The sequence below is a fragment of the Dromiciops gliroides genome, chromosome 3 (genome assembly GCF_019393635.1).
Source record: "Dromiciops gliroides isolate mDroGli1 chromosome 3, mDroGli1.pri, whole genome shotgun sequence".
Taxonomy (NCBI): Eukaryota; Metazoa; Chordata; class Mammalia; order Microbiotheria; family Microbiotheriidae; genus Dromiciops; species Dromiciops gliroides.
In genome coordinates, this window is record NC_057863.1 from 560,061,603 (window position 1) to 560,087,157 (window position 25,555).

General features: G+C 38.9%; 1 protein-coding gene across 1 annotated transcript in view; it reads right to left on the bottom strand.

Annotated features, from left to right (window-relative positions):
- DLG2 (discs large MAGUK scaffold protein 2) overlaps positions 1 to 25,555 on the bottom strand; it is a 2,692,860-nt gene that overhangs the window by 2,192,691 nt on the left and 474,614 nt on the right. Inside the window, exon 4 of the mRNA XM_043992745.1 lies at positions 7,404 to 7,502. Coding sequence (XP_043848680.1) covers positions 7,404 to 7,502 — 99 coding nt within the window. The remainder of the gene's footprint in view (positions 1 to 7,403; positions 7,503 to 25,555) is intronic.

Consider the following 25,555-nt stretch of genomic DNA (forward strand, 5'->3'; position numbering starts at 1 on the left):
TGATTCCCCCAACCCATAGCCCTTCCAAGTCTACATAATTCACAGTGCTAGTGAAGGGCAAAGTCCAGCTTGATTCCTCCATATCATAATTCTGGCCCCTGTATACTCTTTGCCTCTGTCTTGGTCCTAGAACTCTTACAATTGGGTAAAGGAACTTAGTGTTTGTTGTCCAGAGGCAACAACAGCTCTTCTTCTTTCCTGGAGATTTAGTCCAGGAACTTGATGATGTCAAGGAACTTCTCTGTGTCCAGAAGGCTTGGTCTCCAAATCTCTCTGCTTGTCTAAGAATTCACCTGTCATTCATGGCTACAGCTCTACTGAATTTTCCATGAATTCTTATGGCTTCTTGGGTTTTTCCTTTGTAATGTGTCTGACGATAGTCACATCCATGCCAAATAAGTGGCAAGTCCATGGTCCAGAGGTCCTCATCCTTCTACTGCTGCCTATCATCACTGTAATCTCCCAGGTCGTGTGGTTCCTTCATCTTCTAGGATTACATGGCTCACTGGAGGTATCTTATAAAAAGCAGGGTTCCCCTGCAGGGAAATAAATCTGGTTTTATTTTACTTAGCTGGCATTCTTCTCTGCCCTATCCACCTTTGAAAGGTCAAGTTCAGGGACATGCAGTCTAATTTTTAACATGAGTTTGTCTGTCACCCCAATTCTCACCAGAAGTCGAATTGAAGGACAAGACTCAGGTATATGAATAACCACGACTCAATCAACAATACTGATATGTAGTCATAATGAGGGTAATTACACCTTGCATTTGGTGATATCTTCAATGTCAGAACAAAGCTCTAATCAGTGATTGGCAATGTCTTAGGATAATGGCTAAGTTTATACTCTTTACACCTGCATGAAACAGAATATTGAACTAAATGACCTTTAAAAGTAATTCCTTCATCTTACCACATCAATAAAGGCAGGGAAAGGATCTGAACAGCAACAGACATGGCCAGTTGACTGAAAACTGCCTCTCCTGCTCTGAAGTTACGTTTGTCAGTGGCAGGGGGGGGGGGGAAGAAAAAGAGGAAAAAAGAAGAAAGAAGAGGAGAGGTGTTGAGGAGAGGAGAAATAAAGGAAAAGAAAGGAAAAAAGAAAGGGAGGAAAAGGAAAGGAGAGGTTAAAAGTCAAGTGTTAACTCTTGATAGAGTGTGGCTACAGGGGTCTGGAATTCTTGTATTCTTTTCCCATTTTGCCTGCATTTGCATGTATTGAGCACAGTTTGCTTCCTCTGGTAGTCTAGTGACTATGCTACAAGATGCCTGAGGTCTTGGGAACAACAAACCTAGAAAAGCTTATGATGAAGCTATGTCAGAATACTAGCTACAGCTATGTCTTTAACAACACAGTCTGAACCCCCTTCTCTATTGTTTTATGTGTAGCATTGTCAGAAGTTACAACACCCTGTTGGTTAGAGATCATGTCACCTTATAACTCTGAATCTCATAATTATACAGAATAAATATCTTATTTACAATCATTTCTAGATAAAGGGGGTGGAATGAATGATAGAGAGAGAGAGATTCCAGCTCTTTATTGTAATAATTATGTTACTTTTGCAGTCACTGAACCCCTCTGATATCAGTTTCTTCATCAGTAAAAGCAGAATAACATACTACCTTTGTCACAGAGATGTCATGAGGAATACACTCTATGAATCTCAAAATATTGTATAAAAGGGAATTATTGTCTATTCCAGGCACATCTTCATATTACATATTCTACATTAGGTACCCAGATAGGTGAGTAGAACCCCAAGCACTCAACTGAAGGGAAAAAATAACAAGAGGAATCTCAGAACACTAAAACAACCCTCAAAGTCATATCTTTAATTTGAGCAAGGAAGTCCCATGAGCTCTATGGCCCAAAGCCCTGTTGGACTCTCCAGGTCTCTAGGTATTAGAGTGAAATGGCTATGGAGCATCTGTGAGTGAAAACCTCAATTACTTGGGTGGTGATGATGACGATGATGACCAGCATTTACACAGCATTTTAAGGTTTGCAAAATAATTTACATGTTATTCAATTTGGTCTTCACGGCAATCTTATGCTATTATTATCCTCATTTTACAGATAAGGAAACTGAGGTTGATAGAGGTTAAGTAACTTGTCTAGAGTCATACAGGGAGGGAAGGAAGGGAATGAGTATTTATTAAACTCCTACTATGTGCCACACACTGGACTAAGCTCTTTACCAATAATGTCATAATATCTTATTTGATCTTCACAACAATCCTGTGTGGTTGTATTGTTGTTCATTCATTTCAGTGATGTCTGACTTTTTGTGACCCCATTTGGGGTAGTCTCAGTGTGGGGACCAATTTTTAATTGGGGAGTGTTAGGTAAGCGGGTCGCCACAATATTGGGGCAAGGAAAGAGATCAGCAGCCTCCCTCAAAACAGAACAGAATTTATTTTAACAAGAACAAACCTAAAAAACACACAAACAGGATCAGCAGGATCAAGGGAAAGGAAATAAAATGGGGAGAGGGAAATTATACAACCTGAAAAAATACCACCACCCAGGAATCAGATGAGAATATGCAGCAGAGCTCCTATTGCCTTCCAGCTTCCAGCTGGAATGGCGAATTCTCCTCCCCAATCCCAGAAAACCCCACACAGCCCCCAGCCAATTGGATGGCTGCTCTGACAGTCACATGACTGCCCTCACTAGGCTTCCAATCATTATAATTTTGCCAGGCCCATGTAGGCATCAGCGAGTGGTGATGATGTGAGGTGCCAGCACCATGAAAAGGACTACAACCAGTGGGTGGAGCACCATGCGGTTTGCAGAGCCTCAGGCTAGTGCACGCCGAGGCATAAAAACCTCAAATAACAATTAGTTTTTTACATCAGCAAAGATACTGGAGTGGTTTGCTATTTCCTTCTCCAGCGCATTTTACAGATGAGGAACTGAGGCAAACAGAGCTGTGACTTGCCCAGGGTCACACAACTAATAAATGTCTAAGGCCAGATTTGAATTCATGAAGATGAGTATTTCTGATTTCAAGTCCAGTGCCCTATCCACTACACCACTTAGCTGCTCCTACAACCATGTGAGGTGGGTGCTATTGTGATTCCCATTTCACAGTTGAGGAAACTGAGACAGATGGTGATTAAATGACTGCCCAGGTCACACAGGTAATAAGCTTCTGAGGCAAGATTTGAACTCATCTTCCTGATTCCAAGTAAGACTCTCAATGCATTACTCCAAATAACTGCCAACACTAAAGAAGGGTTCAATGTCACAGAATTACAGAACTCCTGAAATGTAAGGAGATTCAAGAAAAGAGTCCAATTTGTATCAAACACAGATTCCCTCTATAAGACTCCAAATGTGTGATCATCCTGCCACCTGAAGAATTCCAGGGCTGGGGAACTCCCTCCCACCCAAGGAAGTCTGTTTCAATGACAGATAGTTTTCACCACAGTTTTTCTTTCTCTTAATCCAAAATCTAGCTCTCTGCAACATTCACCCACTGCTTCTAGCTCTGCCGCCTGGAGCCAAGTGTAACAGGCTTAATCCCTCTCCCACATATATTTGAAGCTAGCTATCATGTCAGTCAGTCAATTAACATTTATTAAGAAACTACTCTGTGTCAGGAACCGTGCTAAGTATTATCCACTCCTTGAGTTTTTAAAACTAAAAACTGGGGCTAAGTTAGGTGACTTGCCTGGGGCCACACAGGGGGATAAGGGAAAGAAACATCTACTGAGGCCATATTTGAACTCAAGAAGATGAGTCTTCCTGACTCCAAGCCTGACACTCTATCCACTGCTTCACCCAGCTACCTAGGTTATTAAATAGCTCCTACTATGTGCTAATCACAGGCTAAACATTCCCGGTCCCCTCTTATTCTTGTTTGTCATCATTCCCAGTCTTCTCCTTATTCTAGTCCCCCTATTCTGAATGCAGACTAAAGACAAATGAGCTAAGACAGTATCACTAAGATTCATCACTTCTTTGCCATTTCCACTGCATTCTGCCCTAGTCAAAGACCCTATGACCTTACGTCTAGCATAATTGAGCATCAGTTATGGGGAGGTTCAGCATTCCATCTATCAAATTTACTTAAAATGAAGAACAGCAGTGCTAAGAGACTGGATTATTTAAAGGGTTCCAAAGGAATAAGAGAAACCATATGAGAAAAAGAAAAATGCAAATGATTTGTAGAATTTTCCCATCACACTGACCCAGAGAATCAGCTTCGCATATTTGTATCCCTAGTGTTTAGCATAGTGCCTGTCACATTGTAGGTATTTCATAGATGCTTATTGACTGACTGACATCAGAATGGAAACACTATCTTTTTAATTTGATACACAACATTTTGAAAGGCAGAAGGGCCTAATGGACAGAGTTCTGGATATAGAATAATGGGGACCTGAGTTCAATCCTACCTCAGATGCATTTTAGCTGTGTGACCCTAGGCAAGTCACTTAACTTTTCTTGCCCCTAATTCCTTCTATGTAAATTGGTGGCACAAGACCAGATGACCTCTAAGTTTGCTTCTAGCATTAAATATATGCTCCTATAATCCTTTGAATTCTACCATATGACAAGGGGCAATGTTATATCCCACTCAAAAACAATCCGAGATAAAAACCATCAACTGAAAACTACTCTCTGAGTTATGCATCAGTCTTCTGAAGGATCTCAATTCCCCAAACATTTGCCTACTGCTTATGCAGAACTGTGATATGCATGCAGGACTGACATGTACCTAGCTCCCATTCTCCTGGAGCTTGAAGCACAATAGATGGATAAGACAAAAACCCAGATTAAATATGCTATCAATACAGATAGGTTCTTAGATTTAAAGTTACAAGAGGTCTTGGGGCACTTAGTTCCACTCTTTCATTTCACAGATGAGGAAATTGAGGCCCGGTGTTCACATTGGTGGCAAATGAAAGATTCAAGTTGAGACAGGTTAAAGAACCAGTATATGAAAGTCAGGGGTGGAGAGAATCCCATTCTGATGAAGACAGGTAAGGGCTGCTTTCATTTCTGGCACTAAAAGCTAATGTGTATCTTTCAGGCAATAATTCTGAACTAAATTCTGAACTAAAGCCCCAAAAGTTGACACATAAAAAAAAAAAAACAAGGAACTCACACAGAAAATGGAGAGATTCCTGTTTACAACAGAGAAAAGAAAAAGACTATCATTTCCTAAAGTATTGTTGCTGAATTGTTTTTTAGTCATGTCCTCCACTTTATAGTTTTCTTGGCAAAGATACTAGAGTGGTTTGCCATTTCCTTCTCCAGCTCCTTTTACAAAGGAGGAAACTGAGGCAAACAGGGTTATGTGACACAACCAGGGTCATACAGATAGTGTCTGAAGCCAGATTTGAACTCATGAGGATGAGTCTTCCTGGCTCTTGGCCTGGTACTCTATCCGCCGTGCCACCTAACTGCTATAAAGGGTACATATAATACTATAAATAGTAGTCATCAATAAAATAAAAAATGAAAAAACCTTCAAATTTGATGCTACAGGAAGGCAACACAATTATCAGAAGCAGAAAGCATACTCTCTGACATTTTTTCCTATTCAGCAGCCTAGCACGTGCACACACATGCCTCTACAATTAATTCTGATGACTTCCTTTTCAGAAAGAAAACCTGTAAACATTCTACTGGACATGTATTCAGTCCATATATTGTTTTCTTGAGTATTCATGAGTCAATTAATGTGATTTTTCTTTGCTTCATGCTAAAAATAAGAAAAAGGAAGAATAAGAAAAAGGAAGTGGAGAAAGATGAAGAGGAGGAAGAAGAGGAAGAGAATGGGGAGGAGGAAGAGGAAGGGGAGAAGGAGGAGGAGTAGGAAAAGGAGGAAGAGGAGGAAAAGAAGAAGAAGAATTTAATTCAACAAAATCAACAAGCATATTAATCACCTACTAGGAGGAGTAAGGCATTGTTTTAGACATAGGGAATGTGGAGATGAAAAAGTAGTCTCTGCCTGCAAGGAATTTACAATACAGTCAAAAGGTTCTCAACCTGAGGTCCATGAACTTACTTCTCAAAAATATTTCAATGAAATTGGCTTCCTTTGTAATTCTACATATTTTATTTTATGCATTTTTTTTGTGAGGCAATGGGAGTTAAGTGACTTGCCCAGGGTCACATAGCTAGTAAGTGTCAAGTGTCTGAAGCCAGATTTGAACTCAGGTCCTCCTGAATCCAGGGCCAGTGCTCTATCCACTGTACCACCTAGCTGCCCCCTATTTTATGCATTTTAAAATAATATTCTGAGAGGGGGTCCATAGGCCTCCCCAGAATGACAAAGGTGTCTACTGTATATACACACAAAAAGAAAAGGTTAAGATCTAATGAGGGTAAGGGGACAAGTAAAACACAATCACAATTCAGTGTTATCTAAGGTATAATAAATACAAAGGAGAGTGAGATGTTTCCCATAAACTAAAAAAAAAGTTTCTTACTGATAATTTATCAGCTTCTGAGCTTCTCAGTTTGCTGAGTATAAAGTTATAAGGCTCTTCCTCTAAAACGTGATCATAGATGTATCTTATACTTTATACTCTAATGATCCCTGAAAATCCCATCTTAGATCTGAAGCTGGAAAGGTCCTTAGAGGCCAGCCTATGTTACTCTCTCATTTTACTAGGGAGGAAATGGATGGCCAGAGAAGTTAAATGCCTTGCCAGAGTCCCATAGGTAGTAAGAGCAGACCCAAAATTAGAACACAGATCTTCTGAGTCAGATCTTCTGACTCCAAATGGGACAAGCTGTTCATTCGTAGTATGCATAGATTTTTTTTCCTGTTATACCATGGAACAATTAAAACACAATTACTTAAATCTATGGAGCGTATTCTATAAACTACATAGTATAGAAAATATACCATGAGGTCTGATCTTTTCATGATCATTTCAAGGTCATGGATATAACTTATCAATAGGTGTGCTTACTACCCAAGCAGCCTCTTACAGGGTTCAGGGGACCATGGAGGAAAGAAATATCATCTAAAGTGTGGGCTGAGGGTAAAGGAAACCTGCAAAGTTGTGTTTAGTTTCAAAATGACAATCATTTAACAAGTAAAATGTAGAAACAAAGCTTCCCACTCACTCAAACACAAAGTCCCAAATGGAAAAATCCATCATTCACAATAAGACATGTTCAGGATCTACACAGGCCCATTAGAAGGTTGCATTCCAACCCAATCGAACACATGAAGTAAACTAAAACCCATCTCTTCTTGACAGTATCACAGCAAAATATCTTTCCCCAAACATGTAAAGCTCTTTTATTATGAAAAATGAAATGTAATAATTTGAAAAACAACCATTTTGCAAACTATCCCAAGAGACATCAAAGGGGGAAAAAAAACCCTGACCCATTAACAATAGAAACAAAGAAAATACCTCAGTCCTCACCTTAATCTTCTTGTCATCAGTCTGATTTTCCAAACACTGGTTCTCTTTATTTTGTTCATCACATAAAGCGTTTCCGTCTGATCCACTGAAACCTGTAAGCTAAAGAAAAGAAAGAAAAGATTATATTTCCAACTTACTTTTGCAGATTCAAATTAAATGTAACCTTAACAAAAGTAGTGTTTATACTAGCATGTCAGACATCAATATGCATTTTTGTGGAACTTTATTTGGTACTGCTAATGCCTTATAAATGTATTCATGGCTAATGTATAATTTAAAGATGATGCTTTTTTTATTTAATGTTATTTTGTTAGAGAAGGAAAAAGTAAGTGAATTGTTAATGGAAGTTGGTGATCATCCTTTAATACCAGTGGTGAATCAGTGACTGGCCTAAGGTAAATTGAACATCCAGTGAGCTTGTGGAACCAAGGAAGGCTGACACCATCCTGTGAAATCTTTATAATATTTCCAGTAATTCCTGGTTCTCTATCAGGAAAACTTGCTGGGTAAACAAAACTTTTTTTCTAACTCTACTAGCTTAACAATGTTCTTAGTCAAATTGCCCCCTCAACACCACCACCATTCTCTATATAAATGGCATCAAACTCAAATAGAAACTGGAACACTAAACTGCACTTAAGAATCCCTGTGGGCTTCATATTCATTTGTTGCTGCTGTTGTTGAGGTATTCAGTCATGTTGGTCTCTTCATGAGCCCATTTGGGATTTTCTTGGCAAAAATACTGAAGTGCCATTTCCTTCTCCAGGTCATTCTACAGGCGAGGAAACTGAGGTAAACAGGGTTAAGTGACTTGCCGAGGATCACATAGCTAGTAAGTGAGGTCAAATTTGAACTCAGGGCCTCCTGACTCCCAGTCTAGCACTTTATCCACTATACCACTTAGATATCTTATTCACTTAGAATCATCACATTCATTTAGAAGACCACAGGTCCCATTGTATTGTATTTATTTTGTGAAATATTTCTGAATTACATTTATACTCAGGAGTGTTGCATGTGGGCCTGTTTTTGAGAACTCTGTTCTACAGAGTCTTACTACATGACCAATAGCAAGTGAGCTGTTGGTGAACCACCCGCCATCATAATGTTAATGAACTGCAAAACGTAATCAGAAACAAATGAGCTAAGGCTTTCCCACCTGACATTATTCGACTACATGCCTTTTTTTTTTTTTTTTTTTTTTAGTGAGGCAATTGGGATTAAGTGACTTGCCCAGGGTCACACAGCTAGTAAGTGTTAAGTGTCTGAGGCCGGATTTGAACTCAGGTACTCCTGACTCCAGGGCCAGTGCTCTATCCACTGCTCCACCTAGCTGCCCCTACATGCCTTTTTTTAATCAATAAATTGGTATTTATTGAGTAGCTACTCTGCATGCAGCTGCATGATTAGGTTCCTTGGGTGACTATTTCAACTGCTAATCTGATTAACTCAATAACTGAGTGACTGGAGTTACAAGGCTATGGTTCCTATAGGTTTGTGCTTATTCTCCCTCAAAAACATTGTATGCATTTCTGGGAGAACACGACCCAGGTTTAGGAGGGGATTGTTATGATTAATTTTGCCTTTATCTTTTTCTGTAAATGTCTCATGGTTAAGAGGTAACGGTTTCCAAAAATATTTATAGCAGCACTTTTTGCATTAGCAAAGACCTGAGAACAAATAGATGTTCACTGATTGTGAAAGGACTAAGTTAACTGAGGTAAAAGAATGTAATTAAATATCCTTGTGCTGTATTTTTAAAAAATGACCAATAAGATGAATACAGAGAAGCATAGAAAGTCTTACATAAAATGAGGCAAAATGAAGTAAGGAGAAACAGGAAAATAATATATACACAGTGACTACAACATGGAAAGAACAAACCACAAAACAAGTGAAAATTAATGATGTGAAATTATAAAGAATAAATTTGGCCTCAAGGAAGAAATATGAAAAGATACTTCCCACCACACACACTCATTTCCAGAGGTAGGGGTTACATAAATGTGAAACATTATATATAATATCATTTTTGTAAGTTTTTATATAATTCTGTAATTTACAATAATTTGAAATTACAATAATTTTGTAATTTAATATATTGCTCAGTTTTGCTGAATTACTATCTCTTCTTCCTCTTTTTCTTTTTTCTTTTATTTTGGTGAGGCAGTTGGGGTTAAGTGACTTGCCCAGAGTCACGCAGCTAGTAAGTGTCAAGTGTCTGAGGCCAGATTTGAACTCAGGTCCTCCTGACTCCAGGGCTAGTGCTCTATCCACTGTGCCACCTAGCTGCCCCCTCTTTTTCTTTTAAAAAATTTCTAAAGGATAGCTCTTGAGAAGGGGAAAATGGGAAATTTTAAATTATATAAAAACAAAAGATTAATTTTATTTAAAATATAAAAATATAAATGTATAATTTAATAATTTAATAAAATAACAAATATGAGATATGATATGATAGAATATTATATAATAGAATTTTTAAAGATTTACAGATATTATATTGCTTGACTTGTTTAAATGGTTAACAAACCAGTGGGGCACAGGGACTACAGTCATGAGTAATAGTACCAGTTGTGAGTTGGTAAATATCTAATGACTGGTTCTCAGGGGGAAAAAAATTGTATGTGACAAACTTTTAAATTTAATTGGCTTTATTAACTTTTTTTATATCACTCTCTTAAGTCTAAACAATCAACAATACAAAAAGTCAAGCCCTGATTTGCATCATTTGACAATTTCTAAGGTGTAAATGTTCACAGTGAAAATTTAACAATTGGCTCTCACAAACTAGTCTAAGATGATTCCAGCACACCTCTAAGCAGGACCCTAAAGTGAGTTGTAGCATTGTGGTCATCGCTTTCGGAAACCACTTCAAAAATCTAGTAGGAGTATAGATGGTATGAGAGAGCCAGTCCCAAGCCCAGAGATAGAGACTGGGGGACATGGGAAGAGGAGGGAAGTGTCATGGATATGCTATGAAGACTTCCATATGTGAATGAATTTCATACTTATGTTAATATTGTTACCAGTGGAGTTTTCCCCAACCTCAGAAGTGAATTGTTTTGGAGAATTCTACTCACAATCCCTGTGACAGCCTGACTAACATATTATAAAAATCTAGGATCAAATGAATACCATAAAATAAGACAGAAAAATTAAGGTTTGTAAACTGCTTTACAAATATTATCTCATTTGATTCTCACAATAACCCTTAGAGATAGATGCTATTATCATCTCCATTTTACAGATGAGGAAACTGGGGCAGTCAGAACTTTAGTGACTTACCCAGGGTCATATAGGTAGTAACTTTCAAAGTTTGGATTTAACTTGGGTCTTCCTGATTCCAGATTCAGCCTTCTATCTACTGTTCCACCTACCTGCCCATAACCTTCACCACAATTAATCACTACTTCTTCCTGCCTTCTCCTCCTAGGAAATTCTTGTCCATCTCTATAATTCCTCCATAGAGAATCTACCCACAGTGCTGTACAGAGCCTTCTTTTTCTTTTACACCCCTTAGGCAGTCAGTTTGTTGTTGCTCATGACCAGTTTATCTTATAATCATTAATATAAGTCCTTAATAATGCCTCTCACACACAAGTCATCTTAAGTGACATGCTAAACTTATATTGCCCACACATCAGGCATGTTTTAATCCTACCTTTTGACTCTTTGTCTATCTTTTACCTATCCTGTAAAGGACAACTCAATTGTCACCTCCTTCATTCAGCAATTCCTGATTCTCCCAAATAGTACAACAACAACAACAACAAACACTTTCCCTGTGATTCAATGGAAAGAGCACTAACTCAAGAATAGGAGTTTTTAACTTTTTGAGTCCTGTGGACCCCTTTAGCAATTTGGTGAAACTCTTATCAGAATAATGTTTTTAAATGCAGAAAATAAAACACATAAGATTACAAAGAAAACCAATCATTTTGAAATGCAATTATCAAAATATTTTTTTTAAAACCAAAAGTTCATGAACCCCAGGTTAAGAACTCCTACTTGAGAGTAAAGGGATTTGCAGAGGAGTGATATACAATGAATCCGGAAAGGCAGGTTGGGGCAAGTTGTGGAGGACTTAAATTGCCAACAGAGAAGTGTGCAGTTGATCCTAAGGGTAACAGGGAGCTTCTCAATGTCATTAGTGACATGCCTAAGCTTCTATTCCCCCACTCACTATGAATTTCTTAATCCTATCTTTTGGCTCTTTGCCTACCTTTTACTCATCCCTTAGGGAGTGATATGCTCAGATCAGTGCATTAGAAATATCTCTCTGGCAGCTAAGTGGAGGATGGAATGAAATGTGGGAAGGGCTGTCATTCAAGAAAAGTATGACCAGAAAAAGGGGGGGGTGAGTCGATCATACATCAAGCATGGTTGGGAAAAGGGATATAGATAAATCTTGAACTAAGGCTTCAAGATATAAAGTGACTTGACTGAAATCACACAGATAACGGGTAATAGAACTGAAATTTGAACCCAGAAATTCTGACTCCAAATCCCATATTCTTTTCACCAGCTCACCTTGTTTCTTTGGATCTCAGTTTCCTCATCTTTAAAACAGTGGAAAAAATACTTGCTGCCTCCTCACTAGAGTTGCATCAAATGAGATAATGAACAGTATGTGAGAATGTTTTGTGAAGTGCTATTACATATGAGATATGATGTTATTGTTCCCAATTCATGCTGTTTCAGGCTGCATGCAATACTTCTGAAGGGTCACCAGAAAAAAGGGAAGTCAAGAGCTGAGAAGATGAGAATGGAATATGGGGGAGGGTATTATCCAAGCCAACCAGCTCTATCAGTGCTTTGCCTGGCAACAAAGTACAATGAGGCACTCTTGGGAACTGGAGGCTTTATCACTTGAACTCCTACTGATTCACGGCTTGCAACTTCATACACATTCATTTGTAAAATACACAGTGCCTGGCACATAGGCAGTACAGCAAAGCAAAAAGAAAACTGATTTTAAAGAAGATTTGGGTTCAAATAACAACTCTGCTACCTATTACTTCAGTGACCTTGGGCAAGTCACTTATCTGCCAAGTAGCATCCTAAACATCTGAGGAACCTTTCAGCTCTAAATCTATGATCCTATAAACTCCTACTCAACATATTGCTTTGTTTTCAGGGAACCACAGGGGATGCAGGGCCATTTGCCAAGGTACAGAAGGGAAATGGACAGTGGGCTGCTGTGTCCTATTTAACTCTCTAACAAACTAATTGTGACAACAGGACCAATTTAAGAGGCTTTGGCCAGGGCAGTTTGGTGGCCCAATGGATACAGCACCAGGTCTTGAGTCAGGAAAACTTGAGTTCAAATCTAGCCTCAGACATTTATGAGCTGTGTGACCCTGGGCAAGTAGCTTAACTCTGTCGGCTTCAGTTTCCTCATCCTTAAAATGAGCTGGAGAAGGAAATGGCAAACCACGTTAATATCTCTGCCAAGAAAACCCCAAAAGGGGTCACAAAGAGTTGGAAATGACTGAACATCAAACAGGCTTCATTCTTCTTCCAGTCAGCCCAGTTTCCTATGACAATTCTAGTCTCTGTTTCTGCATATAATCTTACCTTATGTTTGCTAAGATAGTGGGAAGAGAAAAGAAGGTGAATAGATTTCCTTGGATGTTTCCTGGACCATGAAAGAGAAAGGGGAAGAAATAAGTGGAGAGAAGTGCCTGTAAGTCCATGCACTGGCATGCTTTCTACCAAGACCCCTGCCTTTATAGAGAACTCCACAACTGTTTGGAGAAAAGTGCTTTTTAAAAACCTCAAATATATTCGTGTGAGTTATCCAGTGAGGAGGTGTCATGGTAAAGTTAGAGGACTTAGCCCCTAGCTTTAGTCCTTCCTAGGCTATGTAATTGTGGAAAATCATCTCTAGGCTGCACTCAGGACTCCCTTTCTGATGCCCCAACTCTTCAATCTGAAGCTCACTCTGACCTTGAAATTCATACATTAGCATTATCCTCCACTCCAGCAGCCTCTTTCCCTGATTGGACAGCTCCTCCCAGAAACTGCATTCAAGAAGGATGCTTAGGTCAGCCTAGTCTCATCTCTCTTCAAGTTGTACTTCCTCTACCATCCCTCTCATTCTCTCTCTCTCTATCTCTCTCAGTCTCTGTCTCTCTGTCTCTCTCTCTATGGAGATGATTCACAGATTTAAATACACATGTACATTTACTTATATACATATGTATAGATATGTACCAATAAATACAGATATATCTATATGGATGACATATGGGGACAGATGGCTGTAGATTTAGATATTAATGTACATGTATATGCAGATATAGATGTATAAGTCATAAAGGAGGAAAGGAGGGAGAGAGAGAGAGAGAGAGAGAGAGAGAGAGAAACAAACGCAGGGAGAGAAAGTCAGAGAGACAGACAATATAGATATTTGCCCCCAATTACTTATTAGGCATTTCAAATGATATGTTCCAGAAACATCTCAAACCCAGAATCCCCAAAGATGAACTCATCAGATTCCACCTAAACCTCCCTGCTTCCCAAACTTCTCTATTTCTGTCAAGAACATCATTTGTAACCTCCACATCATCCTGGACTCATCCTCCCTCAGCACACATAACCAATCTGTCACCAAACCTTGACATTGCCACCTTCACAAGATCTCTTGAATCTGATCCCTTCTATCCTCTCACACAGCTCTCATCACCTTAGTCCAGGCCCTCATCTCATCACCTCTCACCTCCATTATTGTCACTGCCTCCTAATTGGTCTCCTTGCCTCAAATCTCTCCCCACTTCAGGACATCCTACACACTGTTGCCAAAGTAATTTTCCTTAAACACAGATCTAACCATGCGATTCTCCTACTCAACCAATTCAAGTGGCTTCCCATTGCCTCTAGGCTAAAATACAGAGTTCTATGTTTAGCTTTTAAAACCTTACATAACCTGACCCCTAGCTTTCTAGTTACATCTTCTCCCTTCTCCTCTTGCCCCACAAAAACAATTCATATTTCTCTTTTGGTTCAGTTTACAAAATTATTTTTCTATGAGATAGATGGTAGAAGTATTGTTACTCCCCTTTTATAGTCACTTAACCCTCATTGCTTTGTTGTTGTTCAGTCATGTCCAACTCTTTGTGACCCAATTTGGGGTTTTCTTGGTATTTCCTTCTCCAGCTCCATTTTACAGATGAGGAAATCAAGGCAAACAAGATTAAGTGACTTGCCTAGGGTGACAGCTAGTATCACACAAAGAGTTGGACATGACTGAACAATAACAAAAATTTTCCCTTGGAGTAGAGTTTTTCCCCTATATAGCATTTACATCACTAGTATTGCCATCATCTTCTCCCTTCTCCTCTTGCCCCACAAAAAACAATTCACATTTCTCTTTTGGTTCAGTTTACAAAATTATTTTTCTATGAGATAGATGGTAGAAGTATTGTTACTCCCCTTTTATAGATGAAAATTAGGTTCAAGGAGTTTAAATCAATCGGAAAAAATGATTAGGCACCTACTATGTGCGAGACAACTAGTCAATGGAGATAAACATAGAAAAATGAGACAATTCCTGCCCTTGAGTAACCTCTGTGCTAAAGTTTCTTAGTTAAATAGATACAAATTATATATTAAGTAAATATAAAGTGAATTCATTTGAGAGATTCTAATACCTAAAATAAACAGAAAAAAAACATTTGAAGGGAGCACTTAAAGTAAGCCTTGAAGTAAACCATTGGTTCCAAAAGGTAAAAGTAAGGACAGAATGTATTCCAGGCAGGAGAAACAGCCAAGTGGTAAATAAACAGAATGTAGAATACACAGAACAGCAAGAGGCCAGTTTGGATAGGACATAAACAATATGTGTGTGTAAGTGTATGTGTATGTGTGTGTATGAGTGTGTAAGTGTATGTATGTGTGTATGTGTATGTGTATATATGTGTGTGCATATATATGTGGAAATTATTTCTTAGTGACCTGAAAAAGATAGGCTGGAATCCAATTAAAAAGCGCTTTATGTATCAGATACTGGAATTTGCATTTTAATCCGGAGTCTTTGCAGCTTCTTGATCAAGGGAGCAAAGTGGCCAAACTCAGAATCATGCTGGAGTCAGCTCAGAATAGCTCAGGAGAGCTGATTGTTAAATTTTTAGTGTAAGCATCTATACCTCAAAGCTCAGGGGAGCCGGTTGTTAAATTTCCAATGTGATCGTTTATACCTCACAGATCAGCCAATATTCCACATAAGGGCTTGATTTATCATTTTAATTGTCTAGATTTAAGAAAACAATGGAAAAAATATTAATAACACAGATTAAACTTAAAATGTGTTGTCCATACATGTCTTTGAGAATAGATTGTTAAAGATTTACCTACAAACCCTTGATTAGACCTGTGTTTTAGCAATATCAGTTTGGGAACTGCATGGAGGATGAAGTAGAGGAGAGAGACATGAGTCAGAAACAGAAATTAGGAGGTTCTTACAATATAGTTTAGGTGAGAAGAAACAAGGGCCTGAATGAGAAAGTTTGTGTTATGAGTGGAGAAAATTATACAAATGGTACAGGTTTTATGGAATTATAATCAACAAGACATATGATTGGATAGGGTTGCTGGGGGGTAAAGTAAGCCTGAAAAAAGAATAAGAGTTAGTGACTGGAAGAATGACAGTACTCTTAACAGAAATGGGCAAGAGGAGGGATGGATTTAGGGGAAAAGATAAAGGCAAAAGATCACAGATCACACCTTTAGAGCCAGAAGGAATCTCTTCATTTTACAGATAAGGAAACTGACAACAAATAACATTAAGTGACTTGTCCAAGGTCACACAGATGACAAGTAGAGTTTGAAAGGCCTGTGAAACATCCTGGCATCACAGTATAACAGGTAGATGGACAGGCAATATTGGAGATCAGGAGAGAAGGTTGATGATGTAGGTCTGAAAACCTTCTGCATAGAAATGATCGCTGAAGACGTGAGAGATGAAGGAGTCACCAAGGAGAGGGGAGGAGATCTTGCAAAGGAGACAGTTGTTTTGGCAGAATCGTTACTGAGCAGGGGCTAGAGGTTAGACAGGAAATGATTTGACAAAGGTCACAGATACAGTCAATAAGAGGCAGGACTTGCCTCAGGTCCCATGGTTCTACATCCAATTCCCCATTCCATCCCATCATCACATGGACATCCCTGATTGGCCACTTCCTGAGACCATCTGTTCTTCTTGTCTCTCACACTGAAAAGATGATGGAAACATTTCTCTTCCCCTGGGTTCTATGGCAGGTACATGTTCAGTCAGCAATAGGAATTGAAGTGAGTCCCAAAAGCTTGTTATATTTTTCTGCAGACATCCCCTCTCTAAGGAATTGTAGCATTTTGTCACCAAACACCAGAGAGTCATAGAGTAATGTGAAATTTGTACAGTGGATGTTTACATAGATAGCCTTGTAGATGTGGGTCACAGATTAGTCACCAAAATGGGTAAAACTGGGACACAAGAGAGAACAAATGACTCAATGTCTATTCAAAGAGAAACCAGAAGAGGCAGGAAGCACCTTTAGAAGTGTTCAAGGCAGCCTGGTATAGTGGATTTATTACCTGGACCCAGCATCAGGAGACAGAGGTTCATTCAAATCCTGCCTCCAACACTTACTGGCTATGTGATCTTTCACAAATTACTTTGCATTCCTGAGCTTCAGTTTCTTCATCTGTCAAAAGGGTTGATAATTACATTTACACTTCCTGCTTCACAGAAGTGTATTTAGTATAAGAAAGAAGGCTATAAACCTTAGAGTCCTACAAAAATGTGAGCTGTTGTGTGTTGTTGTTGTTTGTTGTTTCGTTTTTTGTCATATGCACACAATGGCTAAAGAGCATGAAGGAAGAATAAGAATCATAAATCTCTACAAATGGAAAAACTCAATCAGAGGTGAGTTCTCAGTCCTCAAAATTTCCATGTGGCTCACCAGGCATTTAACATACCATAACTCATATTTAGAGTTATTTATATAGGTCTTATCCTCTTATGGTGGAAGAGTCTTCCCTTTTAAATTCAGTTCAATCCAATCCCAAAAGGATTTATTGACTATTAAATTATTGATTCACCCATGTATGTGTATATATATATATATATATATATATATATATATATATATATATATATATATATAGAGAGAGAGAGAGAGAGAGAGAGAGAGAGAGAGAGAGAGATGTAGGTACATAAGTATGTGTGTATATGGTAGATGAAAGGTGAGCTCAGAGGGAAGAAGTAGGAGCTGAGACTTGAAAGAAGTCAAGGAACCATCTCTTGACCTGGAGTGTGAGAACAGGACCTCCCAAGTCCAAGTCTAGCTCTCTGTATAAGCAGGGAGGAGAACAAAATCAATTAATAATGAACAGCAGACCAAATAGTAGGGCAAACCAGAAAGCCATCAGAACAAGCCAAGGGTTCATGCAGATTGGCATGGCATTGTAAAAAGGGAATACTAGGTTTGAAGTTGGGCAAGAATTGGATTGGAATCCTATATCTGGAACTTAAAGGTTCAAGCCCCTGAACTTCTTTAGGTCTCAGGTTCGTGTAAAATGAAGATGATAATACATAAATTGGTACTCACCACATAGGGTTATTGTGAGACTCAAATGAGACAAGGTATCTGATGGGCAAGTCTGAAAATATTCTAGGTGACACTCATTATTATAATTAAATTTCGACCCTAAAATCATAGATATAGAACTGAAAGGGACCTCAGAGGTTATCTAGTCTGACCCCATTGTTTTACAGTCAAGGAAAGTGATTTGTCCAAGGCCTCACAGGTAGTTTCAAATGTAGGATTTTATTGAAGTCCTCTGAATCATGATCCAGGAGGGAGAAGGATAGGGACTGTGATTTCATTGGTATAGAGAAGTAAAAGAATTCATGTTCTTGACTGTGCTTATGTAATTATTGTTGTATTTTAGTCATGTTCAACTTTCTGTGACCCGATTTGGGATTTTCTTGGGAAAAATACTGGAGTAGTTTGACATTTTCTTCTCCAACTCAATGTACAGATGAGGAAACTGAGGCAAACAGGGTAAAATGACTTGTCCAAGGTCATACAGCTAATAAGTGTCTGAGGCTAGATTTGAACTCAGGAGGATGAGTCTTCCTGGTTCTCAGACCAGTGTTCTATACACTGGGCTTATGTAACACATAAAGCAACTAGGTGAAAGAATGGGCCTGGAGTCAGGAAAGACAGTTCAGATCCTGCCTCAAACAGCTTACTGGCTTTATGACTCTTAATTACTTAAGGCAAAGGCATGTAGGGCAAGTCACTTAATCACTGACTGCCTCAGTCTCTTCTATAAAATGGGGTTTTATTAATAGCATCTACCTCCTAGGATTGTTGTGAGATCACACGAGATAATATTTGCCATGCTCTTTACAAACCTTAAAATTCTATATAAATGCTAACTATTGTTGTTATATGAAGGTTCTTTCTTTTTTTTCTTTTTGCTTTTTGGTGGGTTGAGAAAAGAGACAAAGGAAACAGAATACTTGATTATTAAAAAAAATTTTAAGAGGGAGAGAAGAAATATTTCAGGTCAGCACTTTCTCTTCAATTTATATTCCCAGTTTTACACAGTCCTTAAGTGTCAGATGAAAGATTTGAATCCAGGTGTTCCTCTTGCCTTCAAGGCCAACCTTCAATCCCCTACATCATTCTATACTCATTATAATGGAAACTAAAGGAAAACCATCGATTAGGTGAAAATCCTTGAGGAAAATTCTAAAGAACTCAATTTTCACCCTTAGTGGTATATCCCTTGAGGTCATATATGTGACTCAGTTCTTCCTTCTCAAATGACAGAGGGATCAAAGGCTAAAATTCCCACAGTAAGCAAGAGACCAAAGTGAAGGGAATGGAACAGGAGTAGAAGACTGGCTTCTTCAGACATTTCACTACCTCTTCACAGAATTACTGGAACTGGGATACCATTCTAGATACAAGTATTTGTTTAATCTAAAACTACTGGGATGAAGGACACCATGCTCTGCCAAAAGCTAGGAACTGATCTCTCCATGTTTTAAAAAATAATTATTAATAATGGGTTTTTTGGGAGAAATACCCCCCACACACACACTTGAAAGTTTAGCTCAGGAACTTTAGCTGGTCTCTTTCAGAGCCAGCCTAAAGGTACAATAGAGATGAGACTGAAGTAAAGAGATTAAAATCACACCTATTTGAATGTGCCTTTGCCTTCAGGGGGGTCTGTCTTTCCACTAGACCCTGACCCTGATGTCATCACTGTAGAGCTCATTTTAATATGGACCACCCTCAAGTCAAGTCAATCAATGGAATTGAATGAGGCTGACAAATTACCCTTTGATCAGTGTATAGAGACACACCTCTATCAAAAGAGGATAACATTCAAGATCAGAGGAGGTTCTTAGCCAGGACCATCTTGGAAGTCACTTTTGGTCTGAACCCATGGTGGGTTGGTGGGTTGGTGAATGCTTTCTTCTTCAGGTAATGTAGGGCTTGAGTCCATGTTCTTTCTCTCTTAGAAATATGGTGTTTGGGGCAAGAGGTGGGGGGGAGTGGAGTTTCACGTGGGTTAACTATCACACGGTCAATGCTCTTCTAGTATTTAATATACTTTAAGAATAAATGCTTACTGTCAAAAATGGGCACAATAGTCATTAATTTATAAGGGGCAACATTTTAGAAACCCTAGCCTAGTTCCCCAATAATTTAGCTAGAAATAGATAGCCCCCCAATAATTTATAAAATACAATGTCTTTGGGTAAAATGTTGACAGGAAATAAAATAGCAAAGGGGCAGAGAGAATAGTAACTACATGATACGATGGAAGGGTAGTCTAAAAGTATAGGTAATCAGGTGAGTACCTATCCTTTCCATAAGAAGACAGCTAGATCTAATCAACTTCCTGAATTTATAAAAAATATTTGAAATAATCAATTTTAAAGACAAATATTAATGAATACAAATCATACTGGATAACAGGAGAAAGGACAATTCTTCCTATTTCCTAGAAGGCCAAAAGTCTTGTGAAAAGGTCATAAGAGAAATGGGTTCTCAATACTTGAAGTTCAACAGAAGGCAAGCCAAGACAGGTAGAATCCCACTATCTCATTATCAGCCCTCGGATCCCTCTGAGAGAGAAACTAAGAGCTATGAATGAGATCTCACTAGGTGCCAGAAAAAAGATAGCATTTTTTAAATACAATCCTCCCCATTGTGCAAACTCAGGGCTTTGGCCTTAGGACACAGTAGAATGGCTTCAAAATAAGCCTGGGAATTGAAGGGCCCTGCTGTTCAAGAATCATTCAAGAATCATGCATGGACATTAAAAGGACAGTAAGATTCCACCCCACCTCACCCCAGTTCCTGGAACACTGCCTTGTCATGGTGGAGGCACTTGCATAGCTCAATGAAACTATGAGCTATGCTGTGAAAGGTTACTCAAGATAGACAAGTCATAATGGAGAGTTCTGACAAAAGGTGATCCACTGGAAAAATAAATGGCAAAACACTCCAGTATCTTTGCCAAGAAAACCTCATGAATGGTATCAAAATAAAAGATGCCACATCAGAAGATGAACCCCTCAGGTCAGGAGATGCTCAACACATTACTGGAAAAGAGCTAGTAGCTCCAGAAAGAATGAAATGGCTGGGACAAAGCCAAAGGAGAGCTCAGCTGCAGATGTGTCTGGTAACAAATGGAAAGTATGATGCTATAAAGACCAATATTGCAGAGGAACCTGGAATGTAAGATCTATGAACCAAGCTACGCTAGGATGTGGTCAAACAGGAAATAGAAAGGTTAAAGATCAATATTTTGGGTGTCAGTGAATTTACATAGGAAGGAAGGGGTGAATTTGATTCTAATGATCACTACATGTACTACTATGGGCAAGAATCAACTAGAAGAAATGGGGTAGCCCTCATAGTCAATAAAAGGGTGAGAAAAGCAGTACTAGGGTAGAATCTCAAAAAATGACCTAATGCTATCTGTTCAAATCCAAGGCAAATCGTTAAACATCACAATAATACAAGTTTATGCTCCAATCACTGATGTAGAAGAGGCCAAAGTTGGACAGTTCTATGAAGATCTATAACATCTTCTAGAAATAATAGCCAAAAAAGATGTCACATTCACCAGACGAGATTGGGATGCTAAATTGGGAAATCAAAAGATAACTGGAATAACAGACAAATTTGGTCTTAGAGTACAAAATTTAGCAGGGCAGAAAATAATAGAGCTTTGTCAAGATAACTCAATGGTCAGAGCAAACACTCTTCCGGCAACCCAAGAGGCAACTCTATACATGGACCAGATGGTCAATGTTGAAATCAGAGTAATTATATACTTTGTAGTCAAAGGTGGAGAACCTCTATACAGTCAGTTAAAACAAGACCTGGAGCTGACTGTGGCTCAGATCATGGAGATTTTATTGCAAAATTCAGGCTTAAATTGAAGAAAGTAGGGAAAACCATAATACTATATAGGTATGACTTATGTAACATCCCTTATAAATATGAAGTGGAGGTAGTGAATAAATTTAAGGTATTAGATATGGTCAGGAGAATGCCTAAAGACTTTGGACAGAGGTTCTCATTGTTGTACAGGAGGCAGCAACAGAAGACATTCTGAAGAAGAAAGCCAAACGGCTATGGGATGAGGCTTTACAAATAGCTGAGAAAAGTAGGAAATGGAAAAGGAAAGATATACTCAACTGAATGAAGAATTCTACATATTAGCAATGAGAGATTTAAAAAAAAGTTTTCTTAAATAAGCAATGCAAAGAAATAGGAGAGAACAACAGAATGGGAAAGGCAAGAGATCTCTTCAAGAAAATTAGAGCTATCAAGGGAAAATTTCATGGAAAACAGGCATTCTATTTGGGGGGGGGGTGCAGGGCAATGAGGGTTAAGTGACTTGCCCAGAGTCACACAGCTAGTAAGCATCAAGTGTCTGAGGTCAGATTTGAACTCAGGTCCTCCTTAATCCAGAGCCGGTGCTTTATCCACTGTGCCATCTAGCTGCCCCCAAAACAGGCATTCTAAAAGGAAAAAATGGTAGAGACTTAAAAGAATTAAAAGAGATTAAGAAGTAACAAGAATAAACAAAAGAACTATAAAATAAAGATCTTAACACTGATAACCATTATGGTATGTTACTGACATGCTGGAGAATGAAGAAGGCAAATGGGCCTTAGGAAGCATTGCTAACAATAAGGCTAGTGGAGGTGATGCAATTCCAGCTGAGTTATTTAAAATCCTAAAAGATATTGCTATTAAAGTGCTGCACTCAATACGCCAGCAAATTTGAAAAGTTTTACAGTGGGCACTAGATTGGAAAATCCTAAAGAAGAGCAATGCCAATGAATGCTCAATGTTCACAGAACAATTGTGCTCATTTCACACAACAGCAAGGTGATGCTTAAGATTCTCGTAGGCTTCAGGAATATGTGAACCAAGAATTACCAGAAGAGCAGACTGGTTTTCAAAGAGGCAGAGAAACAAGAGACCAAATTGCCAAAATTCTCTGGATTATGGAGAAAGCAAGGGAGTTCTAGAAAAACATCTACTTCTGCTTCAGTGACTACACTAAAGCCTTTGACTATGTGGATCACAACAAAATGTGACAAGTTCTCAAAGAGATTGGAGTACCAGGTCATCTCACCTGTCTCCTGAGGAACCTGCATGTGGGCCAAAAAGCAAAAGTTAAAACTGAACATGAAACTATTAATTGGTTTAAGATTGTAAAAGGAGTATGACAAGTTGCATATTGTCACCTTATTTAGTTAATTTATATGCAGAGTACATCATGCAAAATGCCAGACTAGATCAATCAAAAGTCAGATTTAAAGTTGGCTGGAGAAATATCAACAGTCTCAGGAATGCAGATGATATCATTCTCATGACATAAAGTGAAGAGGAATTAAAAAGCCTCTTGATAAGGGTGAAAGAGGAGAGTATAAAGGCTGACTTGAAGTTTAACAACAACAAAAAAAACAAAAACAAAAACATCCACGTAAGATCTTGCAACTGGTCCCATCCCGTCCTGGCATACAGAAGGAAAAGAAATGGAAGCAGCGTCAGACTTTATACTCTTGGGTTCAAAGATCACTGCAGATGGCAAGTGCAGCCATGAAATTAAAAGACACTTTCTCCTTGGAAGGAAAGCTAAGGCAAATCTGGACGGCCTACTAAAAAGCAGAGACAACACCTTGCCAACAGAAGTCTGTATATTCAAAGCTATGTTTTTTCCAGTAGCAAGCTATGGCTGTGAGAATTGGACTATAAGGAAAGCTGAGAGCCACAGAATCAATGCTTTTGATTTGTGGTGTGAAGACTTGAGAGTCCCTTGGACAGCAAGGAGATCAAAGCAGTCAATACTTAAAGAAACTAATTCAGGCTATTCACTCACTGAAAGGTCAAATACTAAAGCTGAAGCTTAAATACTTTGTCCACATAATGAGAAGATGAGACTCATTGGAAAAAGACCCTGATGTTCAGAAAGATTGAAGGCAAGGGGCAGCTAGGTGGCACAGTGGATAGAGCACCGGTCCTGGATTCAGGAGTACCTGAGTTCAAATCCGACCTCAGACACTTAACACTTACTAGCTGTGTGACCCTGGGCAAGTCACTTAACCCCAATTGCCTCACTAAAAAAAAAAAAAAAAAAGATTGAAGGCAAAAGGAAAAGGACAGCAGAGGATGAGAGGAATAAATACGCTTGGAGAGACTTTGAGAGACAGTGGAGGACAGATGGTCCTTGGGGTCAAGAAGAGTCAGATATGACTGAAAACTGAACAACAGGATTGTGGGACTGAGAAGGATCTCAGAAGCTACTCAGTTTCAGGATCCCAGAAGTGGAACAGAGGGACCTCAGAAGCTATCTAGCCCAACCTTTTCATTTTACTACTTAGGAAACCAAGGCCCTGGCAGATTGAGTAATTGGCCCAAAGTCATTCAGGTGAATGAACACAGAGGTGAGACTTGACCCCAGGGACTCAGACTCTAGAATCATTCTATTTTCCACTGTCACACTGTTTCATGGCCTCATCTTACAAATGAAGAAATTGAGGCCCAGAAATGGAGAATGATTTGCTCAAGGCCTGGCAGGTTAGATGCAGAACTTGGGCCTTGAGAGTCCTAGATCCAGCCTTTTTATAGGCAATTAAGTGACATAGTAGATGGAGTTCTAGAATCAGGAAGACCTGAGTTCTTGAATGTTAGGTATCATTATTAGTACTTTTTATCATTTCTATATGAGGTTTGAGCAGCTAGGTGACACAGTGGATAGAATGCCAGGCCAAGAGTCAGGAAGACTCATCTTCCTGAGTTCAAATATGTCTTCAAACACTTACTAGCTGTGTGACCCTGGGCAAGTCACTTAACCCTCTTTCCCTCAGTTTATTCATCTATAAAATGAGCTGGAGAAGGAAATGGCAAATTACTTCAGTATCTTTGCCAATGTTAAGGGTTAAAATTCTAGCTAAACTGTCTAAAATATCTAATGAGTGGTCGCCAATAAATTATAAGCTTTAGCAAGAGTTAGACTTTTAATCATTTATTAAGGAGAATAAGAATTTTGGTAAAGAGAGAGAAAGGCCTAGATTCCTATCTATTAAAGGGAGAGCACATTTCTAGCTCCGCTCTCCACCAGAGTCCAAAGGAAAGAGCGCGAGACTGAGCGCCAGTCTCTTCCTTCCTCCTCCCACTAGCCCGCGTCACTTCCTGACTCCTGGTCTTGCCCTCAAAGACCTTCGCTTCATGGGCAGAACTCTTCTACAGTAAGTATCCAGCAGGTGGCGTCATTCCAATCGTTACACCAAGAAAACCCCAAATGGGGTCACAAAGAGTCAGACACAACTGAACAAAAATATGAAGTTTATTTTGTCCATAATCATATGACTATAGATAAAGAACACCCAGTGAAAGTTAATCTTCTAACTAAATATTTATTTAGCTGATAGAGGAAAACAGGCATCCTTTTCAAGATCCATCAACCAGTCAACAGTGGTTTGTTTCGTTCAAACCACGAACCCAGCTTTTACACTCTAGTATCATTAATAAGAAAAATGACTTTTTTTGTGAACTCAGTGACTAGAGTCTCAGCTTCTTGAGAGGAGGTATATATGTGTGTGTGTGTGTGTGTGTGTG